Source organism: Limanda limanda, chromosome 7, assembly GCF_963576545.1.
Source record: "Limanda limanda chromosome 7, fLimLim1.1, whole genome shotgun sequence".
Classification (NCBI taxonomy): Eukaryota; Metazoa; Chordata; class Actinopteri; order Pleuronectiformes; family Pleuronectidae; genus Limanda; species Limanda limanda.
In genome coordinates, this window is record NC_083642.1 from 3,549,181 (window position 1) to 3,568,687 (window position 19,507).

The 19,507-nt window shown below is 41.9% G+C and overlaps 1 protein-coding gene across 1 annotated transcript in view; it reads right to left on the reverse strand.

Moving 5' to 3' along the window:
- Window positions 1–5,983: 5,983 nt before the first annotated feature.
- Window positions 5,984–19,507, reverse strand: part of kcnd1 (potassium voltage-gated channel, Shal-related subfamily, member 1) — a 31,007-nt gene continuing 17,483 nt past the window's right edge. The window contains exons 4-8 of the mRNA XM_061075375.1: window positions 9,993–10,155; window positions 9,309–9,392; window positions 7,162–7,251; window positions 6,756–7,006; window positions 5,984–6,191 (exon numbers count right to left, since the gene is read on the reverse strand). Of these exons, the coding sequence (XP_060931358.1) occupies window positions 5,984–6,191; window positions 6,756–7,006; window positions 7,162–7,251; window positions 9,309–9,392; window positions 9,993–10,155 (796 nt within the window). The remainder of the gene's footprint in view (window positions 6,192–6,755; window positions 7,007–7,161; window positions 7,252–9,308; window positions 9,393–9,992; window positions 10,156–19,507) is intronic.

The following is a 19,507-nucleotide window of genomic DNA, read 5'->3' on the forward strand; positions in this document are numbered from 1 at the left end:
AAGAACCCGGAAACAGGCTCCGAGACTCTGACGCGAGGAGACTGGTCCCCGCGGGTAGACACCTGAGCCGGGACTTCCCATGATTCATTGCGCGACCGAAACCCTCGCGACTACTTTCATGAATAAGTGAGAAACAGAAAACCGAAAGAAAATGACGTAACACGAATCATAATGGGAAAATAATGTAAAGAATATTTATGAGTTTTGCTAAATTGATTTCTTTATTTTTTAGATTCCGATTTATGAGACTTAAATTATTTAATGGAGACAAATACAATGAAATGAATAAAAATCTGACTTGACTCAGGATTTAATGGGATTACAATATTTTAATCCTGATTATTATTCTCAAATTTTTTTAAATATTTATTTCCCTTTTATACCAATTTAAAACATTCAACTGAAACATTTCAAATAAAGGGAGAGAAAAGTACTATATATTTGAAAACTGAATTAAAAGTCCGAATTATGAGATGAAAGAGACCAAGTTTATTTTAGAATTTATATATATATATAGAAACTAAAATATATATATGTATCCAAAAACGTTGTCATGTAGTCTGTATTGTGGCTCAGTAATAATAACTATTCTGAGCTAAACTTTAATGAATAATTTACCAATGGTGTGTTTGCATGAATTAAGAGTTTGAACATGCAATGGAATCACACAGTTCATTTAAAAAATGTTAAATTAAGTTTTAAGATGAATTCTTAGCTCATCATATTAAAACTGAATAATAAAATGTTGTTTTTTCAGGGGAAAGTTAATGATCTTCGACTTCTTCTTCTTCTCGATGATTGATTATATTTTAACACAAAACATTATAATAATTTCACTGATACAACCCAGAAAAATCCATAGATTTTCTTTCTTGCCTACTTTAATTCAGGCAATGTTTTGCTTGTGACGATCATTAAAGCTGCATCAATTTAAAGTCAAACATTTGTTTCAAAGAAGAAAACTCGCCACACGTCTTCTGGTTTCTGTTTCTTTATTAGTGGAATGGAATATACACCTCTGTGCTTTAATGCTGTTTTCTCCTTCACTCATTCACCTCCTCTCTCTCTCTCTGAGACAGAACATCACCGTCCGTCTCCACCGGCCGAACGCGTCTCTGAAGTGCTGCTTCTCGCCTGTCGCTCTGTTTACAAGAACAACACCAGTTTGCTTTGTCCTCATCCGAAAGGCGGGAATCGAACCTGTGACCTTGACGCTGCAGGTCACCTCCTCTGCTGACGTGGAACCAGCACTTCAGACCAACAGACGCACGCCCAGTGGAAAGTTTGTAAAAATAAAAGCAGCTGATAGACCGTTAAAGAGCAAAAACAAACAAAACAACTTCTTCACTTTCATATTATCTGTGAAAAGACCTGAAATGATTCGTCACATGAAACAAAAATAATCGATTAGAATTCTGATCATGAATCAATCGTATCAATCAGTCGGTCAAAATACAAACTTTGAGCTTTCAGCAACCTGTCGATAAAAAGTGACAAAGTTCCTCAGATGTTTCCTGGAAGTAAAGATTATAAAACTCATTGTAATCAACGAAGGAAACAAACTCAGTAGATTTCAGTTACAGTAGAGTTGTGATCTCCATGGCAACCGTCCAACAGATTCTCCTCTGACATAATTTGTCACTTAACGAAGGACAATGGATTTTAAGTCCTTATCATCAGGCTCTAACCAATCAGAGGGAGGGTAGGGGGCGGAGCCATAAACTGAAGCAACAAAGTCAGCTTAAACTGTTTAAAATGGACATAAATTCATCATGAGGGTAATTTGAAAGTAATATGATCATATTCAAATTCTAATTGTGATGAAAGCATTTTACTGGATTTTATAATTTTGGTCATAAACTGATAATTTGAAATCATGTAGATTATGGCAGAGAATTTAATTAATTAAATAACTTATTATTGTGCAGTTATCTTAAACTCGAAGTCACATTTTCCCACTTTTTCTGGAGCTTTCAACTGAAGACAAGCTTCTTCATTAGCGCTAATGGAGAGTGAGACATGAGCTGTTTTCAGACTTGACCTCTGAAGGTCAACGACCTCTAAAGTGACACAAAGCTCTGGAAAAACCCGTAAATCGACCTTGAGTTGAGATCATTTGATCAAACAGACAAATGTGTTAAATGTGGTGATGAAAGTAAATTACACGTTACACATAAATCATGTGAAGGGGCTGAAAGTATCAGGAACATCGAAACAGCTGATGAATGAGATCTAATTCAGTGATGAACTTCCTGTTGAGCCGTTGTGTGTCATTTGCATAATTGTTGACTTGCTGTTTACGATGCGTGTTACTGGAGTGTTCCACTAGAGGGCACACCACAGAACTCAGATCGTATAGAACGTCAGGATTTTAATTCTGTAAATAAAAAGCACGTGGACACTGGAGGTCACATGATGCCTCTCCACTGCCTCCTACTGGTCATGTGCGCCCTGCGTCCTGTTGGATGCTTAGCGTTAATTTTCCGTGATGCAAAACTCAAATGTAAAAATGAATTTATCTCCAGCTCAGGATTTAAACTCAGAGGAACCGGCGGCGTGTTCAGTCTCCTCTCTGTCGTCTCGCTTCAAAAAGAAAACAGATAAAATACCTATAACGGTATCCATGCATATTTGTGACTGCTCATCTTACAAACACACACACGCTCGTACAGACACACACACAAACACCCGCTGGCTCGCACACAAACACACAAACACTCACACACACTTTGCATTCTGGCGAGGAACATGCCTGAATGATTTTTTTTATTTTTACTCTTGAAATCAATAATTTATTAATAATTATTTCTTCTAACGTACACGTCTCTGTGGTGCAAACACTCGTCTTGAAAAGTTTGGGGGTCGATGAGGAAACAAACCAACGACTGATAGAACAACAAAACGAGTCGTCATGCAAAAGAACAGACGATGAGATTTCCCCCCCCCCCCCGTTGTGTCGTGTTGTTTTTTTAATCTTTTTCTCTGATATGGTTGATAAATTGATCAGAAGTGCTACTTCTACTGTACGAGGCTCATGCACGGAGGAACGCCATCACACACCCGACGACTTCCTTCTCTATCTTTTTTGTTTTTTTGTTTTTTTGGGGTTCGGGGATTTGATTGGAAGATGCAGGTGAACGTTTATGATACAAAATATGTTACAGTATGTACGTCTCGTCTCCTTTGGGTCTCACTCGCTCACGCCTGCTCCGGAGGAAATGCTTCACCTGAACGCTCGCCGCTGCAGCGACGCGTCTCCGAGGCGTTCACGCTCGTCTGATCGTCTTCAGCTCGTCGTCGACATCGTGCCCGACACACAAAACGCACAATGATACACAATGTTATCGAGGGGAGTTCATTCAAAAGAGAAACGTTTCACCCTGTTTTTAGAAAACTTCTGTTCCACTGATTTTATCAAAAATCGCTTCTTTCATCAGTTTGTTTTCTGCAATTAAACTTGTTTTTATCTCTTAAATAAATAAACACAAATAGTTTTGTCAGTGACGTTAAGAATAAGTTACAGAAACAACTTTGTGAAACAGAGTCGCAGGTTTTCTGAAATGAAAATCTGAAGTTTTTTGTGTTTGTTCCATATTTTCATTTGATCTGTGAGTTTTGGTTCCACATTTTAATTTAGGGACCAAAGAATTTTGCCTGACATACGTATGTCCTGTCGTCATCACCTACGTGGGCGGAGTCTACCTATACTTGACTCTGATTGGTTTGGCGTCTGTCTACACTAGTTCAAATGCTTCAAATGAACGTCTTTGTGGTTTTATTGTCGGAGGTGTAGACTGCAGCTGCTTCCTCTTCTTCTTTTTCTTTTTCTTCTATTGTTTAATTCTGTCTCTACTTCCTGTGATTGGTCCAGAAGTCAGAGCTGCAAACCAACAGAACAAGGTTCAGTTTGATCCAGAACCAGAACTCCTCTTCTGCTCTGAGGAACCGTTCACACCTGATGTTCAGACTGAACTGAAGAGTCTGAAGCTCTGAACACTACAAGGTGGGAAACTGACCTGAGATCTGCTGAACTACACTGTAGCTTCTGAAAACCTCCTCATCTTAACAAAGATGTAAAACAGATGATTCATTAATTTTTATGATATAAAGATCACCCTCCAATTAAAATCCAGAACTAAACACTAAATATATTTCTATTGAATTGATCTGAATCTTATTGTGTAGAAATTAAACAACAACGTAAACATCGACTGAGAGATTGAACTAAATCCAGTGGAACAGAAATAAACAGGACTTGAGATTTCAACAGATTTTACTACATTTTCCAATAAGCATAAATCTGTAGTTTTCATAGAGGTGACGTTGCGTTTCCTTTGGTCGCCTGTTGGTGGCGTCATATCCCCTTTGTGCTTGTATCAGTGTTTGTCTGCCACAAGAGTCAGAAGTGACTTTTCAGATCTTTGTGGTCTTTAACTCTGCATTCGAAGCAGATGAAGGATTTTAGTCGTCTGACGTCAGGAGTCGCTCACGACACTGACACTGTGTTACTGGACTCTGGACTTATTGTTGTGATAGAGCGACCCCTAGTGGTAAGAAACAGCACATTACATCTGGACCAACGTGCTGAAAACGACCAGAGTTCTGTCATCGGGACGAACGTGAGTTTCAGGTGTTTCATTTCTCTTCTCCACTGAATCTATTGCAGAATACTCGTCATGTCGTCTCTCACTGAGACGTTCACATAACAAATACTTTTTTTAGTTTACATTTTGTTTCCCTGCATTAACGACTTTAGGTTTTCAACACACACATTATTATTATTAATGTTATTATTATTTTCCTGTTCAGTAGGTGATGCTATTTTCCTGCGTCTTGTAATGTTGCATATTTTGAAAAGTAAAAGGCTTTCGTTCCCGGTCGGGGACTCGACCAGTTCACAGAAGATTCATCCACAATTCAAACCTTCTCCCGTTTAGAAAACCAGTAAATCCAGTTCTTCTCAGACCAGTTGAGCTCAGTGTCGATGTGTGAACAGCATAGATCAGTTAAACCCAGTTCTGTTTGGTTCTGTTTGGATTTACAAAGGTTTTCAGGGTCTTTCACCTCATGAAACCAGTCTGTGATGGAAGTAGAAGAGTTCTCGCTCACAAGCTCCTGAAAACGTGACCTGAAGTGACCTCCATCATTTACACACACTCCAACTCCATTTGTCTCCAGAGTCGTCCCTCGTCCTCGTCGAGGACATCGTGACCCGTCGTTGGGGTTAAAACCTACAACGTTTACATTTTAAGGAAAACAGTCCAATGCAAAAACTTGACGTAGAGACATTTCCTCTGAAACCAGTTTGGTTTGATTGACGATGACGAGTCCGTCACTCGTTTCCCACAACAACCAACATCTCAAGTATCCAAAACACCAACGTCGGGTTTGTCCTCCTGCAGTTTGTATCCGATCACAGATGAGTTCAAACCAGCGTCCGACTCAATTATCGTCTGTCGACAGTTTCACAGATTCAGCAACAAAACCAACGTCAGGGACAAATGTCCTCAGCAGCTGTTTGCCCGTCCTGTGTGATCGAGTGGGAATGGACCTGATGACCCCGTCCATGTTCTCAGGGTCTGTTGGTGTCATGAGGTCAAGCAGAGTTGTGCGGGGGTCAAGTGCTTGTTGGGGTCACGAGAGGGGGGGGGGGGCGACTCCTCAGACCCATGGAGACGTCCTGTCTTGATCTTACCTTGTTTTCCCACCAGATGTCTTTTTCGTGTCATTGTACGTTTTGCCTCTCGACAGGAAGTCACTTTGTTCACATTCATTCCACGAGGAAGTGAAAGTGACCAGCGGCACTCGAGACCTCAGCTAGCAGCGCCCCCCCCCCCCCCCCCCCAGTTCAGGGTCAGAGGGTCAAGGGGATTTCTATTGTTCACGGTGCGGGGGGGGGGGGGGGGGGGGACTGGTGGGGAAGCGAGGGAGGGAGGGAGGGAGGGAGCGAGGGGCGGGTGGAGGTTGCAGGTGAGGTCGGAGGTTATAAGGAGGAGACCTTGACGGTGTCGTGGGTGTAGGCCGTGGCGCGGGTGTTGCGCAGGATGCCGGGGATGGGGACCGGCGACTGGGGGGGGCTCTCATCGGGCGTGTTGGAGGGCGGCGTGGGGATGCTGATGATGGCGGCGGTGTAATCTGGATTCCCACAGTTCAGCTTCAGGTTGACGCACTGGGCGTTGAGACTGGATCGACTGGGACCAAGAGAACAGAGATATAATCAGATTCTGATGTGTAGTTTATACATTTATATACAGTCACTGATCGTCTTTATATACAGTCATCGAACGTCTTAACACCTTGTAGAAGAAATGTCGCAAATTCAACTACACATACCAATAAGGTATTGGAAGAACTCTGCCGCCATCTAGTGGTCGGAGTGAAAAATACATACTAGCCCCTTGGGACTGTGCAGCAAAGTTATTTTGAGGTATTAAGCTGTATTTAAAATACTATGATGATGGAACAGCAATGATTGTACAGAAACATATGTTGTTATTCAATTTCAAGCAAAAGCAGCATCAATATAATAATCTACATAACAGAGAGTGGAAAATTTGTTAAATTAAGGTTATGACCCGTTATGCCTAATGTCGCTAATTTGCTAAATTTATATCTATTGTATATGCTATATCGAAATTAACAATCTCTACTTAATAAAGCATCTGTATGACAGCCAAAAACACAAATAATATTTTTTTTATATAATTGGAAATTAATTCAGGCAATGAGGGGTTAATACGAAGGGAAGCTCGTACGTTTGTGGTGCTATGGAGGTGTTTTTAAAGTGCAGCGTGTCCAGCTCCTGGACGCTCCCCCGGCTGACGGACACCGTGGAGTTGGCCAGGCGCATGGCGGCTCTCCTCCTGGCCCGCCGCGGGCAGCAGCCGCTGGAGTTGTTCTGCGCCCCCTGGTGGCTGGACAGGGAGGTGCTGCGACTGGTCCTAAAGCCGACGGACTCGGTCATACACAACTCGCTGTAGTTGATCTCGTCCGTGAACTCGTGGTTCTGTCGGGAGACGGAGGAGGTCAGAGGTCAAATCACGTAAACAGTGACGTCTTTAATGAAAGGAAGAAATGTGTGTTTATGTGTGTTGTGTGTATTGTATGTGTGTGTTCTGTGTAGGAATGTGTACATGTATACATGTGTAGGATGTGACTCACCGTTGTTTTCTCCAGACAGTGCAGCAGATGGTGATGTTGGTGCTCGAACGCCGATTTGTTCTTCACACACAGAGCTTGGCTGTCACCGTCCTACACACACACACAAACAAACACACACACACAAACACAAACACACAAACACAAACACAAACACAAACACACACATTTATTAACACTTATTAACAGTGGACATTGGCTGTTTCACTTTACACCAACCAAACAGCGACTGAACAAACAAGAATAGAATAATTTAGAGTCAAACATGAAGCACCAGATGTGTTGGGGGGGGGGATACCACAGTGTGATTGACAGCTAGTACCGTCCAATGGGTGCAGGCTGTCAGGTGTAGGAGGGCGGTCCTCTAGTTCATTTTGTTAATGATGAGTTATCATTTAACTCGTCATTTTCAACAAGTGCAGTTTTCCAGTCTTTTGCTAAATTTGTCAGCAACTACGAATCAGATTGTCCTGATTCCTGCTCTCCGTGAGATGAACCATCGACTGTAAAACTAAGAACTACAATTTTTAATAACAGAAAACATCTTTGACAAACATTTGACTTTTTATTTGGTCCATGTCCCATCTGTTAACATGGAGGAGGCGGGGTTTATGACCCATCATGTCGTCCATCTTTATTTACAGTCATCGATGATCCCTCATGTTTCCTCTGGTGCCTCCTGTAGGACAGACTCTGTACGTGTTTCCCTCCTGGAGTTTCTTTTTGCATCATGACCACAGAGTCGAGAGAATCCAGATTTATTTATATCAGCAGGAAACAGGAGAAAATATAAACTGGTCCTTTCAGATAAAACTAGTCAATTAAACATTAAAAACTTCACTTTGCACGATTTTCTTCAAGAGGCTTAGCAGGAAACAAGATGACACATATTATTATATTATATAATATTCAGGTCTCTCTTCTCTGGTTTGAGTCTGATCCCCTCCATCCCTCACACAGCTAATCTCGTCTATTTCTTCCTCCCGGTTTCCTCTCATCTTCATCATCTTTCTCTCTGGTGTGATGTTTCACAGCTGAGAGGCTCCCAGAATAAATAATCTCAGATTACACAAACACACTCTTCTTCTTCTTCCCCTTCTGCTCGTTCTGTTCCTCCGCTCTCCTCCTTGTCTTCATCCTATTATTTTACACTTCCTCTCCTCATCCTCCTCCTTTTCCTCTTTGTCCTCTTTATGCTCTCTGCAAATCCAACAGTCATCCCTTTCTTGTTCAGAGCAGAGGAGGGATTAGTACACATATATATAGGTTTGTGTGCATGTGTGTGTGTGTGTGTGTGTCTGTGTGTGTCTTCTACCTGAAGCCTAAACCCATTTCACTGATAAAACATTTAAACCTGGTGAATGTTTCATCTTCTGCCTGAAGAAGAAGAAAAACTCGATTGAGTCGTGATGAAGCTAAAAGGTAAAAAAAACAAAACATTCAGGTGTAAATTCACCTGCACATTAACATCCTGTTTATTTCAGGATGTCCCACTTCTGTGTTTTCACAATAAGAGCATCTATGGCGTTTACAGTGATATGATGTTCTAGATAGGAACTTCCTGAAGGACTGCAGGAACCTCGACCACCTCAATAACCACAGAATTCTTCTTAAAGGTCCACTAGAAACTAGGATCTCATAAAGGATCAATAAAAAGTCCCAGAGAACCTGTGGAACCTCCTCGATGAGCATTACATCCTCCCAACATCCTCTGAACCTGCTGAAGAACTGTAAGAACTTAGTTGTTGATTAATAAAACAACTTGTAGAAACTTCTCAATGATCTCCAGAGTCCTACAGAAACTCAGGGAGGATCTTTAACATCCTCAACAGGAAGAGGTGAAGTCCTGCAACCTTTAAACCTTGTGGGACAGATTTTTTGTTACATCACAAACACATTTCATCTCTTCTCCTTCTTTCTCTCTTTCTCTTTTATCTCTACATCTCCTCTTTTACTCCTCGTCCGTCTCTGTCTCTTTCGTTTCTCTATCTCCGTCTCCATCACTGACTGAATTAACTGGACTGCAACTCTGCTGCTGAAGTGAAGAACTATCGACTGTGTGTGTGTGTGTGGGTGTGTGTGTGTGTGTGTGTGTGTGTGTGTGTGTGTGTGTGTGTGTGTGTGTCTGTGTGTGTGTGTGTGTGTCTCACCCCGATCCCTCTGTCTTCTTTGTACTGGAGGAAGGCGTTTGTTGTTCCTTTCTTTGCCATGCGGATCCGAGCCATGCGCACTTTCTGTCAAACAGAAACACAAAGGAAAACAGCACCGTCAGCACATCACACACGCGCACACCAGACACACACACACACACACACACACACACACACACACACACACACACACACACACACACACACACACAGGCAGTGCTTGTTGACTATAAACTAGGTAACCTGCAGAGATCAGGTTTAGATGTTGAGAGGTTAATTCTGTCATATTTCACTGATGACCTCACACTCACATGTGGATTATTGACACGTCAGCATTATTGTTAATGGAACAGGAACTGTGTTCGTGTAAAGTTAATTAATCTCCGATATTCAAATCAATATTAAGAATCTCTTCACCTCAAACCTCTGATGGTTCAGTGACTGTGAACCTGGAGAATGTTTCCTCTTTTACTTTCACTTGAAATGTCTACAGCTGTTTTTAAGACCTGCTCTGAAGTCCAGACATTTTACTGAGGTTCTGTACAAGAGAACAAATATCTGAGTGTGTTGCTCTCGACATTTTCTGGAACTTTTTCCTGTCGTTGCACCCCTAGGGGGCGCTGTTGCTCGGTAACAGGTACATAGTGCTGCTTTAAGTCAGTGTTTGGAGACAAAGTGTCCGACCTGCTGAGCCCTCATCTTGTCCGCTCTCTGGTTCTGGTGGTAGATTCGACTGAAGTTGGAGACGATGACGGGGACAGGAAGTGCGATCACCAGGACGCCGCTCAGAGAGCAGATGGACCCGAAGATCTTCCCTGCGATGGTGTTAGGAACCATGTCACCGTATCTACAGGAGAAACACACGGGCACAATATCGGTCAAGTTCGCTGCTTGAAAATCCTCAAACACTTCTTCTCATGTAGAGCGATAGATAGATAGATAGATAGATAGATAGATAGATAGATAGATAGATAGATAGATAGATAGATAGATAGATAGATAGATAGATAGATAGATAGATAGATAGATAGATAGATAGATAGATAGATAGATAGATAGATAGATAGATAGATAGATAGATAGATAGATAGATAGATAGATAGATAGATAGATAGATAGATAGATAGATAGATAGATAGATAGATAGATAGATAGATAGATAGATGGGTAGGTAGGTAGGTAGGTAGGTAGGATGATAGATAGATAGATAGATAGATAGATAGATAGATAGATAGATAGATAGATAGATAGATAGATAGATAGATAGATAGATAGATAGATAGATAGATAGATAGATAGATAGATAGATAGATAGATAGATAGATAGATAGATAGATAGATAGATAGATAGATAGATAGATAGATAGATAGATAGATAGATAGATAGATAGATAGATAGAGGGGTAGGTAGGTAGGTAGGTAGGTAGATAGATAGATAGATAGATAGATAGATAGATAGATAGATAGATAGATAGATAGATAGATAGATAGATAGATAGATAGATAGATAGATAGATAGATAGATAGATAGATAGATAGATAGATAGATAGATAGATAGATAGATAGATAGATAGATAGATAGATAGATAGATAGATAGATAGATAGATAGATAGATAGATAGATAGATAGATAGAGAGATAGATAGATAGATAGATAGATAGATAGATAGATATAATGCTGACTTCTCCTCATATGATCTAACAGTCTTCCATCTAAAGGAATGCACACACACACACACACACACACACACACACACACACACACACACACACACACACACAGGTTGCAGCCTTCACCTTTCATTGTACCGAGCCATAAATCACAGGAGCAGAGAGGAGGAAGAGGAGGAAGAGGAGATTAGAGGTTGGGCAGGAAGCCAGGATGGCCTGAGACACAGAGAGGAAGAACAAACTCTTCCTCTCTGCACAGAGTCACAGTTTCTCTGTGAAGCCGCTGAACTCTTTGATTTCTAGAGCTTTACATGTGTTTCATGTGTTTCGTGTGACGGCTGCAGGACGTTTGGGTTCCGAGCTCCAGTCTGCGGCAGGAGAACCTGAACCGGATCCGACCAGATTAATACATTTCTCTGCTGCATCACCGAGCTCTGGCACAAACTCAACACTTCCTGTGTCTGATAACAGGAACTACATTTTACTCACTGAGCCAAAGACAATTTTATTATCACCCCCAGGAACATAAATCAAACACAAATCAAGGTGCAGGGCGAGACACACACCGAGAAACCTTTATACTAACACACCACAACACCGTGACTTCCCTCTAAACTTACTTTTACTTGATTCCTTAATGTTATTTTATTCTATTCTTTCTTAAATCTTAGTTTGTTCTTTCTGTGAATCACTCTGTAACCTCTGTTTTAAAAGGAACCATATATATCACCATATACTTCCATTTTAGATTCTTATTCACTGATAGTGGTTCAAGTTTCATGTTTCTGATCAGTTTGGTTTTAATTAGTTATTTGAAGATTTGAAAACAGGCTGAGACGTCATGATTGATAGCTGAGACTTGTGACTGCTCGATGTTTATTAGTTTTACGATCCGAACACGTTAAACCAGCTCTTATCACCCTGATCTATAAAAATATTCAGGCTCAAGTTGCAGGAAGATGTTTATTTCAAAGTAGAAATGTAAATATAAAGAGGAAGTGAGTTCATGGAGGGTTTGTACCACACATACAAATATAACCCTACACGGCAGAATTATCCCCAACAATACAATGAGTGTATTTAAATGTAAAGCAAAATGTTTATAAATGCGCTCAACATTTCAAAGTGAATTTTCATTTTGAAGAGAAAAGGTAGAAGCTTCAAATGAGGAGATTCATAATAAAACGTGTGACGCTGCCCAGCTTTGAAATTACCTTACGGGTCTTATTGTAAATTACCTCACAGATATGAGCATTAACGCAGGCGACCAGGTTGTGGTTTTACTTCCTGAAGGACTGAGACATAATCCACGATCACCGAGCTGCAGCTCATTACCTGGAGATCTGATCAGCTGAGCAGGCCGAGGTGATTAACATGTCTGAATATAGAGAGTTTCATTTCCTCGTTTGGAAAAATGAATTTATCAGAAGGAAAACAAATCACACAGACGTCATCGTTAGTCAGTAAATCAGTGAAGTGAAGGACCGACTCAGAGCGACTGGAGAGTCTCAACTGTGTTTGTACAAAGAGCTGAATTCAACGGTTAGTTAGTTTGAAATCACAGAATAATTGAAGTCAAAGAAAAATAAAAAATGTTATTATGCATATAAATCAAAACAGTGTTTGGATGTTCATATTTTGTCTATCTTCCGCAGTAATAGCGCCCCCTGGGTGGCTGTGAACATGTACAGGATACAGATTGTAAATAAAGATGGGCGACACGTCACCACTTCCAGAAATGAAGCCAAACTATCTGAGATACAAACCACAAACATAAACTCTAATATTGATAATTGTAAATAAATAAAAAACTCAAAATATAAAAGTTGAATTAATTAATTAATTATCAGAAAATCTATTCTTGTATTTATTGGTTTTGTATCTATATCTGTATCTAAGCTTTCTCTTTGTTTATTCTTTAAAATGATAAATCACTCAGGCTCTGGTTTAGATGTGTAGATTCATACTGGAGAATCCAACGACCTGATCCCAGCTGACGTACTGGTGTAATTATGAGGAAATGTAAAAACGATCCCTGAACTCAACTTCATTACCAGTCCATCCATTACCTGCACACTTAACCTCTGAGGGAGCTGGAGCCAATCCCAGCTGACTACTGGGCGGGAGGCGGAGTTCACTCAGGGCGGAAGGGTTTGTGAAAAAGTCAAATTCCCGTCGGCCCCACTTGAGTTAATGGTCTCAGACGTTAGATGCAGTTTATCCGGCTGACAGGTTGTTTCTGTGGAGGAACTCAGTGTTGGTGTGATGACTGAGCTCAGGTCAGTTTTACTGGACCTCAGCTGGGAGCCGTACTGGCAGCTGGGAGCCGATCGATGCAGATAGCAGAGCGAGAGGAACAGAGGCCATCTGTAATTGTTGGCAAGAAGCGCTCGGAGGAATCGACAGAGACGTCAGGCTGAGGCCAAACAGCCGGGAGGAATCTGTGCTGGATCACTAACTGAGTTCTCTCTGAATGTCACCCAGACCTGAGTGTGACCCCGGCACCGACTCCCACACGCTTCACTTCATTAATTTAAACTCTGCAGTGAAGGCGTGAAGCTTCTCAGGCTCCAAAACTCTGTGGACAGAGTAAAAATTGATTCAAGTTTCAAGTATGTACAGCAGATTTTCACTGGAGATCTTAAAGGGATTGTTCACAGGACGGACTCAATTCTCCTCCGTGAGCTTCTTCCTCTTTTCCAGCTGATTCTGATCTTAGTGCAAAGGGAAGCGTTCACTGTCCCGGTTGCAGCTGGAGGATAATGATCGAGACTCTGAGTGCACGTCATCGTCTTAGAAAACAGGCTTAAGACACTAAATAACTATCAAAAATGCTAACAACGTAATATATATACAAAAAACGAACGGAGCTATTTACTAGATATACAAAGCGAACTGTGAGAGGTAATGCAGAGAGAGGAAGTACGTCACACTACAAGTAGAGCAGAGACTCTGTGTGTGGACACAAAGACAGAAATGCTGCTAAACACCAGTGACCTCAACAACCCTGAGTCCATTTATAACTCCATTAACCCTGGTCTCACACACACAGACACACAAACACACACACGCACACAAAGGCTTGTCATCGTAAAGCGTCCTGCTGCTGTTTGCGTGTTTTTATGATCAGAGAACAGCAGTAAATCTGTAGCGGCCTTCAGTCTACAGCCAAGCATTACACGCAGTGCACCTTTAATGGGCCGTTAATGCTGCTGTTGTGTGTGTGTGTGTGTGTGTGTGTGTTTGTGTCAGGGTGAGTGTGTGTGTGTGTGTGTGTGTGTGTGTGTGTGTGTGTGTGTGTGTCTGTGTGTGTGTGTGTGTTGATCCCTGAGATGAACTTGAAACAAACTACAGTGTAACGACAGCAGCAAACTCAATCACATAAAGACCTGAACAGTGCGTTAGATTTCCGCAACTGAAAATCGTCCGTATGAAATCCAGACTTCCTCCAGATTGTTTGAGCCTGAATCTTCATGTGTGAGTTTTAAAGATTTACATCGTCGGGATCAACCAATGAGCTGCGAGCTCAGAACCACAGACAGGAAGTGCTGACGCCAACGTGTTGGTTTGAAATAAAATAATTCTGTATTTATACTTTAAATAAGTTTGATTAAAACGCATTCTCCCTGTTTCAATCTGCGTCAAAACAAATCTAGAAGAAGAAAAGAAGGTCAAGAGTTCGGCCAGTCACTCTACCCAGAATCCCCTGCAGACACACACACACACACACACACACACACACACACACACACACACACACACACACACACACACACACACACACACAAAGCATAGTTCATGTTCCCGCTACTGACATAACCTCCACCATACACACACAAATTTTCATTGTATGTACACACAAACATAACATACATCATAATAGAAGTAGCCCCCCAACACACACACACACACACACACACCAACACACACACACACATAGACACACACACCAACACACGCACACACTTACATGTACAACGACGCAGAGTATTCAAGGTTTATATTTAACTCATTCAGACAAAAAATAAGACTTTATCGATTTATCTTGTTCGCTGACCTGATAAGAATCAGTGGAACACACACAAACACACACACAGACACACCCACACACGCACACACACACACAAACATACACACACTTTCACTTGCACACAAAGCAGATTCAATACTAATCTAATGCTTATTCAGCTCAATCTCAAAGAGGAATCCTCGGTGGTAACCTCAGCTCCTTGTTCCTGTTCACTAAACCTGACGCACAACACAAACATGAACAACACAAACATGAACAACACCTGTCATCAGTCGTGTTTACGGAGCAGAGTCGACACATCTGCTGAAACACGAAGAAGAATCTATCGCATAGTGTTATAGTCTCAGTAAAGCTCAACATTATATATGGACACGTCTTCTGAAAGCATTTAGATACGATGGAGCAGCAGCAGAACTCGCCAGTTCAGACGAGACGACCACGAGACACGAGGAAGAAGTTTCAACAATGGAACAAAGACTTTGTGACCCTGTAATAAACTGCAGGCGTCTTTAAGATGTTATCACAACCTCCTGTCATGTTATCAGACACTCGTGCCTCGGCACTGCCCCCTAGTGGACGTAGAAGTATGTGAGCAATGATGCTAACTAACATCGTTAATCTTTTCGTACGTTAAATCAGCATAGACACGCCCTTTAATCCGTCCCCGTGGCTGCGATGACTCGTTGACCACGATGACATCACAGTGAGAGTTTCCTGTTCCGCCTGCAGAGGTCGAGCGTCTCTTTAAAACGCAGAGAGGTGATTAAAGTCTGTGTCTACAGCTGTTAATGCTGAATTATGGATGTCAGCATCAGAGGGCGTGGAGCTGGTTAGCATCGGGAGACGCAGGGAGGACAAAGTTTATACACCTTCACCCCCCCCCCCCTCTCTGCTCCTCTCTCCATACATTTCCATTATTTCCTCCCTCTTGTGCCCTCTCTGTTCTCTCCACCATCTCTTGTTTCTCTACACAACCTTTTCTCTGGGGTCATTATCTGCAGCTGCTGGAGCCAAGTCTCCGTCCGGCAGCAGGAGGAGGAGAGGTGGAGGGAGGAGGAGGAGGAGGAGGAGGAGGAGAGGTGGAGAGGAGGAGGAGAGGTGGAGGGAGGAGGACAACACATTGAGTGGAAGCTTGACAACAAGCCAGAGGGATGGAGGAAGAGGAAGAGGAGGTGGAGGAGAGAGGAGGTTTAGTGAGGACAGATGAGAGGAAAGAGGAGAAGGAGAGAAGAACAGAGGGAGAAGGTCAGGAGGTACAGGCGACAGAGGTGGAGGTGAAGTAATTCTAAATTCCTCATGCAAGAAATACGTCTGCAGGGACGAAGCAAAGAGTCGTCTGAGAAATTTGAAATCAGGAACAGAGCCGGCAACTTCATCAGTAGTTTACAAAATATTACAGTGACATATACATCTTTGAACCCATAGGAGAGAATCCATCTTGTCCATGTTTCTGTCTTGTGTCCCTTAAAGAATCTCACAGCCCTGAGGCCCCAAGACGAGTCCCTTCACTTAGGATGTCCCTCCACTGCCGGGACACGTGGGTGTGGCCTCAATGCTTCTTTATCCCCAAAGAGTCCAAAAGAAAATGCTTTTCCCCATTCCCATCAGCACAGACTGATCCTGAACCTGCTGACAGAGCCTCTGAGCAAGGCACCTGACCCTCCAGACCAACACCCCCCACCTCACCCCTCAGAGCTGGAGTCAACCGTCGTGATAAATAAAGGTTTTACAAAAGGGGGCAACTCTCCGGAGGCCCGGGTCAGCCAGTTTATTCTGAGACGCTCTCTCAGTCCCTTAAATATTTCATGGTCAGGATTATGTCATCCTGCGCCGAGCTGCGATACGGAGAAGACGACAGGACGGAGGAAAACAGAGGTGAAGAGAAACAAAGATCCAGAGCCACGGAGACAACGGAGACGACTGGGCAGAGACACAAGTCTGAATTTAAAACAACACAAAAGTGTCTGAAAGCTGAAAAACCACAAAGGGCAAACAGAAAGAGAGACGGTCGTCTGCTGCGCCCCGATTGGTGCAGATAGGAATCCATTAGTGCCAGGTCAGCCAATCGAACGCAAGCATGCACTGATCCTTATCACCCACCTGTACTAGGCCAGCGAGCCAATCAGAATCTGATAGAGGGGACAGAGAGCCAATGGTAATTAATTTAGAGGAAAACAGGAAGGACAATTAAACAGCCGGGCGATTCCTCCGATCGCAGAGAAGAAGAAACAGAGTCGCTGAGTCGAGACTTCTTCTTCTTCACTTTTATTTATTTGCAAACTCCAGCGAGGTCAAGATCTCCTGCACAAAAACAACACAACAACACGTCTACACGACAACAAGACAACACGACAACACAACGCACACACCAGCCGTCACACAGAGACACACCCTCAGTTAAACAGTCTCAGGTGAAGCAGAACCTCAAACTAACCATGAACTGATCAGAAACTTTACTTGAGTAAAAGTACCAATCCAAGCATGTAAAAGTACTTCATTACAATTTTAAAAAATGTAGGAAAATGTACTGCATAATTTTGTATGTAAGTAAAAATACAGCAGCACAATGCAGTTAAAGTATTTAAGTGAAAGTACTGGTTGGATCTGACAGATATTTGTTTATATATAAGCATCAAACATCAGAGTGTTAACAGCTTGTTACTGTTGTAGCTGCTTCAAGTGAAGCTGCGTTCAACTATAGATTATATACAGGTTCATATAAATATAGTCATATACAGGTAAATATAGTTTTTGTATATATTTAATATGTATAGCTAAGTACAGTCTGATTCATACCTTAATATTCTGTCTTGTCTATAGTTTATTTACAGTTTATGAAGCTATCAACAATGTTAAACCATATAAGCTGTGTAAAGTTTTATATATAAATAGTCTTATATGTTTTATACGGTGTCATGTGTTAATATTGTAAAGTCTCTACCTCATTATGTAAAGTACCTTGAGATAATGTACGTTGTGATTTGACACTAAACAAATAAAACTGAATAAACTTGAGTGTGAACACAGACGTGAGACGAATCTAAAGACGACATGAAGATACAAAGAACTGTTTTATTATTTCTCTGTGTGTCTTTATCAAATCAAACTAAATTTAAAAATATTGTTGTCATGATCAGTTTGTGTGGACGGAGGAAGAGGAGAAATGTGATCTTCCTCCTCGTGCGGCTCCTCCTCCTCCTCCTCAGTTTGAATCGTTCTTCTCAAGGACGACGTATCGACCGCTCGACTCCGATCAGCTCACTTGCTTTTTCCTCTTTGAAAACTTCTATTCTGGGTCACAGCCGGCTGCTAAAAGCCCCCCCCCCCCTTCCTCCTCCTCCTCCTCTCCCTCCTCCTCCCTCCTCCTCCTCCTCCTCCTCCTCCTGAACCCTCTCTCCCCTTCACATCTTTTCCTCCCCTCTTTTCTTTCTGTCTCCTCCTCCAGCGTAATCCACGGCCATGTTTAATTGATGGAGGGATGATGAAAGTTGCAGGAGGAGGGATGGTTGTTCCATGTTTTCTCCTCCGCTGGTGAAGGAGATCTGACTGAAATCCCGCCTCTGTCTCGTTTCTCCTCCACGTTCTTCATCCCTTGTTTTTTTTAATTTTCTTTCGTCCTCCTCCCTCTCACATCGTTCTCTCCGTCTTTTTTTTGAAAGGACAGATCAGGTCAAACATCCCGACGGTCACACGGCCGAGGAGTGAAACCATCACTCGCTCGCTGATACGTTAAAAACAGCGAGTTGTCACATGCACTGAGTGACTTCTTGTTCTTATGAATAAATTAAAATCTGTTTTAATCCCAAAATGTATCTAAAGTAAAAAAATCTCTTCAAAATCCTCAACAGATAAAAAGAAGATCAGAACTGATTCAATAGAATCATAAGAATAATCTTGTTTTTATTCAACATTTTGTTTTTCACATAAACTGTAAATAAAGATGGACGACCTGACTGCTCCCAAAGTGTCTCTATCGCCCCCTAGTGGCTGGCTGCAGTGTAGGTCATAAGCCCCGCCTTCTCCATGTTAACAGATGGAACCAAACTACAAATAATAGATAGACGTTAAATAAATGTTCGTCACAGATGGTTCGTGTCGTTTCAGGTCGTTCTTATCTCACTGACTGTGCGAATGAGTTTAAGAACAATAAAGGCAAAATAAAAAATAAAATGAAAGTCAGAGTCACACTGAGTCTATTTCCAGCTTCAGAGTCGATCAGTTGTTATTTAAAGCTGCAGACAAACAGAGTCTTTCAGGCTCAAACTCTCAGGACTGAAAGATGAAGGCTGTGACGTCACATTAAAAAAAACTCCTCAGCTCATAAACGGATCATTGAAATCGTAGTTTGATCTAATTACAGGAAATTTACTGGAAGTAAAGTTCATCACCAGTGCGACTGTAGTTTCTCTGAGTGTTTCACAGGAAAACAGAAGCTTGACCGGGAATCGCTGACACGGCTGACTGAGGTCAGAGGAGTCGGGTCCATTAAAGGACGTC